The 10,225-nt window shown below is 50.3% G+C and overlaps 1 protein-coding gene across 1 annotated transcript in view; it reads right to left on the reverse strand.

Annotated features, from left to right (window-relative positions):
* COG5 (component of oligomeric golgi complex 5) overlaps positions 1-10,225 on the reverse strand; it is a 191,061-nt gene that overhangs the window by 8,656 nt on the left and 172,180 nt on the right. Inside the window, exons 15-16 of the mRNA XM_019631601.1 lie at positions 2,506-2,632; positions 1,953-2,032 (exon numbers count right to left, since the gene is read on the reverse strand). Coding sequence (XP_019487146.1) covers positions 1,953-2,032; positions 2,506-2,632 — 207 coding nt within the window. The remainder of the gene's footprint in view (positions 1-1,952; positions 2,033-2,505; positions 2,633-10,225) is intronic.

The raw sequence follows: 10,225 nt of genomic DNA on the forward strand, positions 1-10,225 counted from the left end.
AAAAGAAAACAGATTTCTGATGTGTTCACAACAGGACAACTGTTGTGGATGAACTCACGCCAATGTAAGAAGACAAAAATGAACCCTGTTCAGTTAACTGAGTCCTAAATCCTCTTCTCTTATCAAGTGGGCTGTAGCTGAGTGAGTCTGAGACTCGGAACAAAAACTCCACAAAGACACCGCAGTCTCTGAGTAGGCCCAGGCTGAGGCCCCCGTCACCTACAGACGCATTCTGCGGGCAGGGTCCCTAGTTCCTGAACTGCGGGAGGGTCGCCTGGCATCTTTCCCATTTCCTGGTCAGACGCTCAGAGCTGACCAGAGTTAACAGATGAGCATCGATGAAGACAGGGGCCTGTGCTCCCTTCACCAGGTGCTTGGAGGGCCAGTGGCTCACCTGGGCTCTGGCACCAAACTCGAGGGCTCAGTGCCCCCCTGGAGCCGACAGGCTAATGTTTCTCAGTGCCTCTGCTAGCGTCTTTCCTTGGTGAGGCCTCACCTGACAGTTAGGCCGCAGGTCTCAGCCCTGGCCATGCTGTGGAACTGCCTGATGCGAGGCCCCACACCTGGACATTCTGTGGCCTGAAGGCCAGGACTTTTCAAAGCCTGTAGGTGATTCTCATGTGCGGACATGGTTGGGAACCGCGGCACACATCAGCCCTACTCTGGCCGGGGGAACCCGAGTTGCTGGCGGTACTCAGGCTGAGGAAGGCTCGCCTGTGCTCCGCTCCCCAGTCAACAGCATCAGGACCCCCCGGGAGAGCTCGGAATGGCTGCAAGAGCCACGACTGACTGCTTTGGAGGATGAGGGTGGCAGAGGAGCGGGAGATGACCGACAGGTTGTCCAGCTTGGCCGGAGAGGTGATGATGACACCTCAGCCAAGAGGCAGTCCAGCAGAATGAGCAGGCTTAAGAGGAAGATGATTTATTTTTGACATTTTGCGGTTGAGATTTCTGTGGGACTTTGAGTGCTGACATATGATGCAAGATTGCTGACCGGAGGACCTGCGCAATCAGGTGAGTCATAGACCTGGGAGCCACTGGGCTGGAAGAGGTCACTGGAGTCACAGACGAGCTTACCTGGGGACCAAAATACAGATAGAAGGGAAAGGAAACGAGCCAGGAACAAACTGGGAAATGATGCATGTAAGGAGTGGACAGAAGATAACTCAGCAAATGAGACCAAGGAAAAAAGTGGCCGGAAAGGTTAGGACAGAAACAGATGACGATGGTGTCCTGTCAAGAGGGCAGCCTGTGTCCTCAGGGCCCAGCACAGTGGTGTCAATGAAAACATGTTTGATCGGTCAGTCAATGAGGGGTTTCAAGAAGGAAATGGTGGTTAGCTCCAATGAAAGCCACAGGGTGGAAGGGAAGGACGGAGGCTGGGATGTGGTGTTGAGGGCCTCTGGGGATTTTGGAGAGCAGTTTCAGAGGAGAATGCTGATGGGAAAGAGACGCTTAATAAGTCACATGCGCAGTTAACGCTCCCGCCTCGGCGTGGCTGGGGTGCAGGAGGTGTGTGTGGAGGCCGTGTGCTGAGTGGCTACTGGACTGCCCTTGTTTTCTACTAATAACTGGAGCACGTTAGAGAATTTTAAGTTGACTCACATCTGTGCTCCATCAATTCAGTAACTGCAGCACATGGAAATGAAGCAGAAAATGTGGAGCTAAGGCAAGAGGTCTTCTCACAGCCGAGGCAGGTTTCCAGCACCGAAGCACGAGGCTCTTGGGCTGCATGAGGCAGGGCCCGCCCAACAGGGACGTGGAGATGTGGGGTGAAGAACACGGGTGCTGTGTCCACAGTGCTGACTGTCTGGGCTCCAGCACATGTGCCTGTGCACTGTGGTGGCCTGCCACAGGAGGTGTCATCGCGTGTACATGTCTACCCTCTTCCCCTGCAATCTCTGCTTTCCCTGAGCTTCTAGAACAAACAGGTGCCCCAAACATGGCTTTACCTGATGAGGAGGAGCCTGTCTTTTTCAGATGGATGGTCGTCTAGCCACTGGGAGAAGCGAGCGTGGGACCATTCGGCCCTCTGCAGGGATGAGACACAATTAGAGAAGAGAGAGCACACACACATTCTTCAGTGAATGGCAGCAAATGATGGTTCCAAACCTGTTCTCAAGGATCCCAAGGTGGGAGTACCCTGAGCACCTGCCTGAGGGAAGGTGGCACGGCCCTTAGGGCCCCTTCTAAACTCCCAAGGAGCCTTGTGGATTTGCCAGTGGAAGGTGGGTCAGCAAGGGAAACGGGGCCTCCATCAAAAAAGCTTTATAAACATAAATTATTTGTGTCATTATTATTTAAAGGGCTAATTCTGGATTCACCAGGTAATTCTTACACTGCTGAGAAAGCAGGGGCAGCGCAGTGGGAGTTTTCCTTCCTAAATGATTCACTGCTAAGAGAAATCCATGACTAAGTGAGGCAAAGAGAAGGCCTGGAACGCATTCAGGGAGTACAGCTCTGTGGTCACAGGCTCTTAAGAGGGTTGTGGCTTCACGTTATTACCTGGAAGGGGGATTTCAGCTCAGCTGGTGCTCTCGTGAACAAAAACTGAATGGCAATGCTGAATGGAATAATGTCCCCCAGAGCGGGACTACTGGCCAGGTGCTCACTCGTCTGGAAGAGCAGTGGTCTAAAGGGAGAAAAGGCAGAAGTTATTAATGCTTGTCAATCCTGAAGGAGGTGATGTGATGGAAGAGCCACACAGAGTATTAGAATGTAATAGCACAGGAGTGTAACAGCATAAGAGTAGAAGATGAATAATGGCATTCTTTCCAGACGGGCTAACTCTGAACCATTTCTTCGCCCCACATGCAGCCAGGAGACACACGCACATCCACACGCGCTGGCAGCTGGCCTGCCTTTCGGCCACTTCCTTGACCCCAGCTCACTGGCCTATGGGTCTCCCTTTGCCTCCAGGTGACTCAGCCAACCCCCCTCTTAGAGCTCAAGTGATTCACAGGCTAAAATCAGAGAACATAGTAAAGCCTTCAAGTAGTTATAACTCATAGATTCTTATCTTGGTCAATACTTTCAGCTTTTGTTTTCAATAACATCCTTTTTTGGGCTATAATCGAAGGTGAGTAAATTTAAACATTTCTACACAACTTTTCAAAGGGCAATTATGTCTATGTATGCACAAAATTACTTCTTTGCTGAACGTTCATTCCATCAGATTTACACCAGCCCCTTCACGTCAGGGGTCGCCAGCACATCAGGGGTCGCCAGCCTCCTTTCCCCAGGAGGGGGTGGCCAAATCTACCCCAAGACCAATCCTCAGCGCCTGTCATACGGCTGGCAATGAGAATAAGGAACTCTTATTGGCCCCTTCTCATTGACTCTGGCTCTGATGGACAAGAGCTGATCAGAGGCCACGCTGTGGAGGCTGTGTCTCCAGAGGTAAGAGGGCAGCAACACGTGCTGCCAGAAGTGAGGACGGGAAGCATGAGACAGCTGTATCCTGGGTTCTCCTCCATCGCGAGGACTCAGCCACGCTGCAGGCCTGCAAAACCAGACAAGCTTCTTCCTCACCCTGACATCTTGTCAGCAGTGCTCTCAACAGACTGGTGGTTCTTGTTAGGTCCAGAATATGACTGAAAGAATGTCCGTATGTTAGCCATTCTATAAGTAAAATCTATCTCCGGTAAAGAGTATTCTAATTTTAACTGTTTCATCAAATAATTTATCAGTGATTTATTTTATTTAGTTATTGCAGAAACATTTCAGTTCGTTTTGTGTTGCTCATCACAAGAAACCCGTAAAGCTCCACACCAGACACTGGACAGGTGTATGACTCGGGTCTTCCATGGCCACCCTGGGGGCGTAGCACACTTGCCTTGAAAAATGTCAAGGCCCAAATCATCTCACAGTGTTTCAAGCTACAGAGCTTCAGGCAGTGAGTCAAGCACCAACCAGGTCTGAGGGACTTTGGTTTTGCGTGTCAGCATCCCTGTAAGTCCTGCTCTGTGCACGGATGACACCGCCTCCATCTGGGTAAAAGCTCCCTGTTTTGACAACAGCAGCGGCAATCACAGCACCTGCTGCCACCTATTGCGCTTAACAACACGTCAGGCGCTGTTTGAGAAGTTTCCTATACACGTGCACTCATTTATTCATCTACACAAGCCTATGAGGTAGGCACTACTATGTCCTCACTGTACGGACAGCTAAACTGAGGGGTGAAGAGATCAGCTAGAAGGGCGCACAGCAAGCACCCCGCCCAGGCAGGTGGCTCTTCGTTATGCTCACTGCCTCTTCTAGCCTCTCAATGACAGCAACTGCTTGCCCTGTTTTCAAAACAGACAGACAAAATTCTTAGCGAGTAACAAAAACCCCTGGAGTAAGGATCATTTCAAACTGTCAACCACTCCGAGAGAAAACCCTACCTGAAAATAATGTTTCTAGGACACCCATGCAAGGATCATCTTTTTAGGTGCCCCAAATTCTCTTTGGGTCAAACTGGACCCCAGTCACATACATACTTGAGTCACATCATCACAGCCTCTCTTGAAATAATGTTCACCTAGGGCATGACCTAAGTTCCTGTGAGGTCTCAAAGGCCTCTGGAAGCTGACTAGGTGGAATGGGATGACGCTGTGCCCCAGCTCCCCTTCCCACAGGCAGCCAGGGAAGCTGAAACCTCTCACAGCCCCCTGGGTGCTGAGCAGCTGGCATTCCCAGACAGCTCCGGGACCCAAAACTGAGCCTGTGGCCTAGCAGTCTGCTTTCTGCACCACAGGTAAAGGATAAAGGGGCAAGAGGCAGGGGAACAGGGGCTCTTCCCAACCCCTCCCCGGGATCACAGGCTTGTTCTGCAGGCCTGGAACACATGAAAGGCCGCTCTGAGGAATGTGGGGAGACAGGGGAACCCATGCCTTCACTTCTCACCCTGCCATCCCTGTCCCGTGCGCCATCCCCCTGCCCCCACAGGATATGGTGGAATTGATCCGGAACTGTAGTTCATGACGCGAGGCCTGGGGCTGAGTCCCGTGTGACGGTGCTGGACTGACTGAAGAACAGCCCTATGGACTCCCTTCTGCCTCGGCTACAGGAACATGCCTAAGAATTTCCGTCCCCATCTCCCTCGGGGCTCCCCATATGAAGCCCTTCAGAATTAAGTTCTAACAGAATTAAGTTCTAACAAACACCGAACTTTCTTGTAGGAACAGATATACTTCCTTCCTTCCAAAAATTAGAATAGCCTTGGTGATTCTGTTTCTCTTTTATCTTTGGCTTCAGGAAGTTTCAAGTCAAATTTGAAGCTTACCTATAGCAATTAAATTAGTTTTATGGTTTGAGTATTTGTGTTTTTCTTTATTTGCCTTCAATATATCCTTGATGCAAACTGCAAACAATACAATGGCAGGAAGTGAAGAAGGACAGGAAGGAGGGAGGGACAAGGAGCGGAGACTGCTGTGTGACGTGTCCCTCCCTCCTTCCGAGGTTGCTGGCTGAGATGCCTGCAAACACCAGCCTGGTAAAACCCAGCTCTTTTTAAAATGGGGTCTTTTGGGGGCTGGCTGAGTGGCTCATTGGTTAAGAGCGTGAACTCTGAGCAACAGGGTCGCTGGTTCGATTCCCTCATGGGCCAGTGAGCTGAGCTGGAGCTGAGCTGCTGCTGAGCTGCCAACAGGTGGCAGGATAGCTCAGCTGGTGAGAGCACGTGCTCCTAACAACAAGGAGGAGTCCGGTTCGACTCCCGCATGGGATGGTGGGCTACACCCACCCTCAACTAAGACTGAACACGGCACTGTGAATTGAGCGGCTGCGAGCTGCCAACGGGAGGCCGTGTGGTGACTGGACTTGGAGCTGAGCTAGCTGCACCCTCTACAACTAAGACTGAAGGACAACAACTTGGCTGTTCCCCTTCCCCAATTCCCCAATAAAACTAAACTAAACTAAAATAAAATGGGGTCTTTTGGTCAATCACCTGCCCCTTTGGAGCTCTGAGTCACAGTAGTTATTTTTCTGCCAAGACTAAATCTTTAGCCACTCTAGCCACTAACGAGATTGCCAAAATGGCCATAGGAAGCAAAACTGAATCTGATTCCATATTATGCGTCACTGACATAATTACTCGTAAACATCAAATGCAGACATTTTATTTCTGGTGCTTTTCTAAGAGTCTGACAGAACGCAGCATGAGAACCTTCCTTCTCCCTGAAGTGCAATCTGAAATATTGGCAATTTAAAAAAAATAAAGGCACCATTGGAGGTGATATAAGGAACAAAAGGAAATGAACTAAAGTGTTATAAAATGCAGATACTCCAAATGCCACAGTATTATTCTTAGAGAAAAATAAATATAGCAGCACTTTCCAGGTTCAACTTTACAGCCAGCAGGTAGTCTGAATTAATCAAATATTAGGTCCCATTAGAAAAAATTGTATTTCTAGTAGGAGATCTCCACAGTGAAGTGACTCACACAATGTAGCTGTCAGTCTTCCATTAAGGCCAAGTACAAGTGATGGAACACTGAAGTCCTGCTGCCTCTGTGCCCACATTCAACGCCAGTGGGGCCCATGCACCACCCACTGCAAGCCTCCTGGGGAGGGGCCTGACAAGACTGTGTGCGGAGATCTGGAACCAGCACAGAAAAGAGAGGTGGTGGGAGGGGGAAACGATCCCCCCTGCGCAGGACACGGGGTGCCTTCTGAGAGAAGGAAGGGGAGAGGTGAGGTTAGAGGCCCGCAGGAAGGGAGGCCTGGATATCATGGCAGGAAGGCCATGTGGATCCCAGAAGAGAGTGAAGATAAGGCTGATAACGGGCTGAGTCAGGGCTCCAAGTAGAGAGGTTAGAGGCCTTCCAATTTCCTTCCCTAGCGTCTAGACTTCAATTTCAGCAGACCAGGGTGGAAAGGAGGCAGGCGTTTCAGGCAGACATTCTCTAGAATGAAAGGGTACATTTGGCTCAACATTGCTGATACATCTCCTGGAAGCCTAGATGTGGCGAAGGTCCCCACCAGAGGGGTAAGTTTATATTCTCTTTAAATTTTCTGACACTTTCCTGGATGATTCACAGAAGCATTCAAATGCTGTTCTAGAATGAGACTGCAAATACCAGAAATTTCTGGAGTAAGACTTGGGGTGTAGTGGTTCCAAGCACAGGCCTTGGGATCGGGTTGCCCTGTGTTTGAAATGAAGCTCTGCAATTCTCACAATTTTCAGATGCGCAGCCCCAGCAGCTTCCCTTCTCTTGGCGTCAACTGCATTTAGCACAGGCTTAACAAAGTACATGATCAACTAATGACTGCTAGAATAAAAACTGTTATACACTAAATTCCCATCCTCCATGTTTACTGGGTGCTCCGAGCACTGTCAAAGTGCTGGCCCAAGAGGTGGCTGCCTTCTGGCTACAAACACTGGAATCTCAAACTTGGAATTAAGAATCCAGAAACCCTTGGGGAAATAGTTATTTCAGGGGCTTAATAGGTCGCAGATTCACAAGTGGAAAGTGAAGACAACAGGGGCCGGCCGAGTGGCGCGATGGTTAAGAACTCGTTTGGGACGCCAGAGGACCCTGGTTCGGATCCCACATATGAGGGCCAGTGACACTGCCCTCCACAGCTAAGATGCTGAACAACAGCTCAACCTGGAGATGGGCTGCCGTGAGTCGCTGGCGACGGCGTAGGCTGCAGTCCCTGTGGCAGTGGGTTGCCATGGGCTACCGTGTGTAGCCAGCAGCCAGCATGAGCGGCCAGCAGCCGCAGTGAGCGGCCGTCCAGAAGCCGGCGACTGATCTGCCTCGCCAGAGAAGAGCGCAATGATGGTGCCAACTTGGGCCAGTGAAGCAACATCCTCCACAACTAGATTGAAGAACAAAACGACAGCGACTTGTCTGTTCCCCTTCCCCCAATTCCCCAGCACTGTTCCCATCCCCCCAATTCCCCAATAAAAATCTTTAAAAAAAAAAAAAGAAAAGAAAAAAAGAAAGTGAAGACAACATATTTGGGGTCCTAGTGCTAAAAGTGCTAGAAACGGCAGCTGCAGAGATGGCTGCCTTTCAGTCCTACATACATGCAGGCACAGAGGTTTGGGGTTTCAAGCAGCAGATGATCAGCAACACAAACTGTAGACTCGGAAAACCCTCACCACACCTACAATTAAAAAGTTCACATGATTTCTGGTCAAGATGGCAGAGTAGGTGGACGCTCTCCTTGCCGTCTCTCAAGGCCACATAAAGGTTGCAGCTAACTGCAGAGCAACCATTGTTGAGGGTCGCCTGGGGTCTAGCTGAGCAGAGGTCTTGTAGCTGAGCACAAACAGAAGAGGTCACCTTGAAACTGGTGGAGGGGCAGAGATGCAGAGCCGACTGGTTCCCACACCCATGTGTAGCAGTTGTATATCAGGAGAGATGTCTCGGCTGCAGAACTCCCCCTGGAGGGGCGAGGAGTCCCAGCCTTGCACCAGGCTCCCCAGCCCAGGGTTCCAGTACTGGGAGGAGAGGTCCCCACAACTTCTGGCAGCTGTGAGGACCGACAGAGATTGTGGTTGAGTGGGAAGGAGGGCTGCTGGAGTCCCAGGTGTTCTCTTGAAGGGCCAGTGCATGGACTTGTTCGCTGACAGAATTGCTCACTCTGAGCACCAGAGCTGCGGCAGTGGCTCAAGCAGTGCCAGGGACATACGGAGAGAAACTGAATTGTCTGGCTTCAGTGGGCTGGAGAGGCAGCTATCTCCCATACAGAAGTACTGGCAGAACCCACTGTTTCTTTGTTGAGTCCTCTCCCCTCCCTGCATGCAGACAAGGGGGCTGACATGTGCGTCTCCATCAACCTGGCTAACACTGTTCACCCCACCCTGGTGAATCCCTGAGACCCCCCCCACACACACACACACACTCAATTTGCAGGCCTACCCAAGCTGCTTTTCATACAAACAGGCTGTCTTTGTTCATGCTTCAGACTTTCCTAAAATCTCTTAAAGTTTCACAAACATCAAACAAGGAGCATTTAGCTTTGGTGTGCCCCATATCTCTTGCTGAGCAACCCTAAGCCTGGCACTAAAGGCAGCCAGCCTCTTGAGGCACCTCCAAACCTAGCATGGGTGGCTGACATCTGTGAACTGCTTTGTGGCTCGTGCCTGGTGGCCCTGAACAAGGCACAGGCTGTGGCTGAATTTGAGCTGCAGTGGGGGCTCTCCCAGGAGGTTCCAGGGCCGGCACACATAGTAGCCTGCCTCAGACCAAGCTGAGCCAGATCATCAGTCGGTTGCCTCCTAGGATGACACACCTAAAGAGCAGACTGGGCAGGCACCAGAGCCCTGCTAAAGTGAACCCTGCTCTGTAGGGTCAGCCCCTGCACAACAGTTCCTCCACTGTAGTCAAGGTCAGTCCTCACTACCAATCAGCCTGAGAATCAATCCCGCTCATTGACATGCAAACAGCACCAAGGCTCAACTACAAAAGGAAAGCACACAAAGGGCACACAGGAGCACTGGCTCAGGTGAACAGGGAGACAGCACAATTGAGCTCCACAGGACACCTACTACCTAAGGCCAGTCTACTAAGACTGGGAGGTATAGCAGCCCTATCTAATACAGAGAAACAATTAGCCCTACCTAATACAAACAAACACAGGGAGGCAGCCAAATGGGGAGACAAAGAAACATGTCCCAAATGAAAGAACAGAACAAACACAGCTCCAAAAAAAGAATTAAACAAAATGGAGACAAGCAATCCACCAGATGCAGAGTTCAAAACACTGGTTATAAAGATTCTCAGTGATCTCAGGGGGAACTTCAACAAAAAGATAGAAAACATAAAAATGGAGATAGAAAACATAAAAAGGAACCAGTCAGAAAGGAAGAATACAATAAATGAAATGAAGAACATATCAGAGGGCATGAACAGTAGATTAGAAGAAGCAAAGGCTCAAATCAGTGATTTGGAAAACAGGGTAGCAGAAAACACCAAGTAAAAAGAAAAAACAGCAAAAGAACAAAACAATCTCAAAAAAATGAAGCTAGTTCAAGGGGCCTCTGGGACAACATCACGAATACCAACATTCAGGGCTGGCTGAGTGGCTCGTTGGTTAAGAGTTGGCTTGGGAGCGTGAACTATGAGAAGCAGGGACACCGGTTCGGATCCCACATAGGCCAGTGATGCTACACCCTCTACAGCTAAGATGGTGAACAACAGCTCGACCTGGAGTTGGGCTGCTGTGAGTCACTGGAAATGGCGTAGGCTGCAGTGGGTCTGCTGTAAGCTACCCTGAGTGGCCAGCAGCCA

This window comes from Hipposideros armiger, unplaced genomic scaffold, assembly GCF_001890085.2.
Source record: "Hipposideros armiger isolate ML-2016 unplaced genomic scaffold, ASM189008v1 scaffold_1017, whole genome shotgun sequence".
Taxonomy (NCBI): domain Eukaryota; kingdom Metazoa; phylum Chordata; class Mammalia; order Chiroptera; family Hipposideridae; genus Hipposideros; species Hipposideros armiger.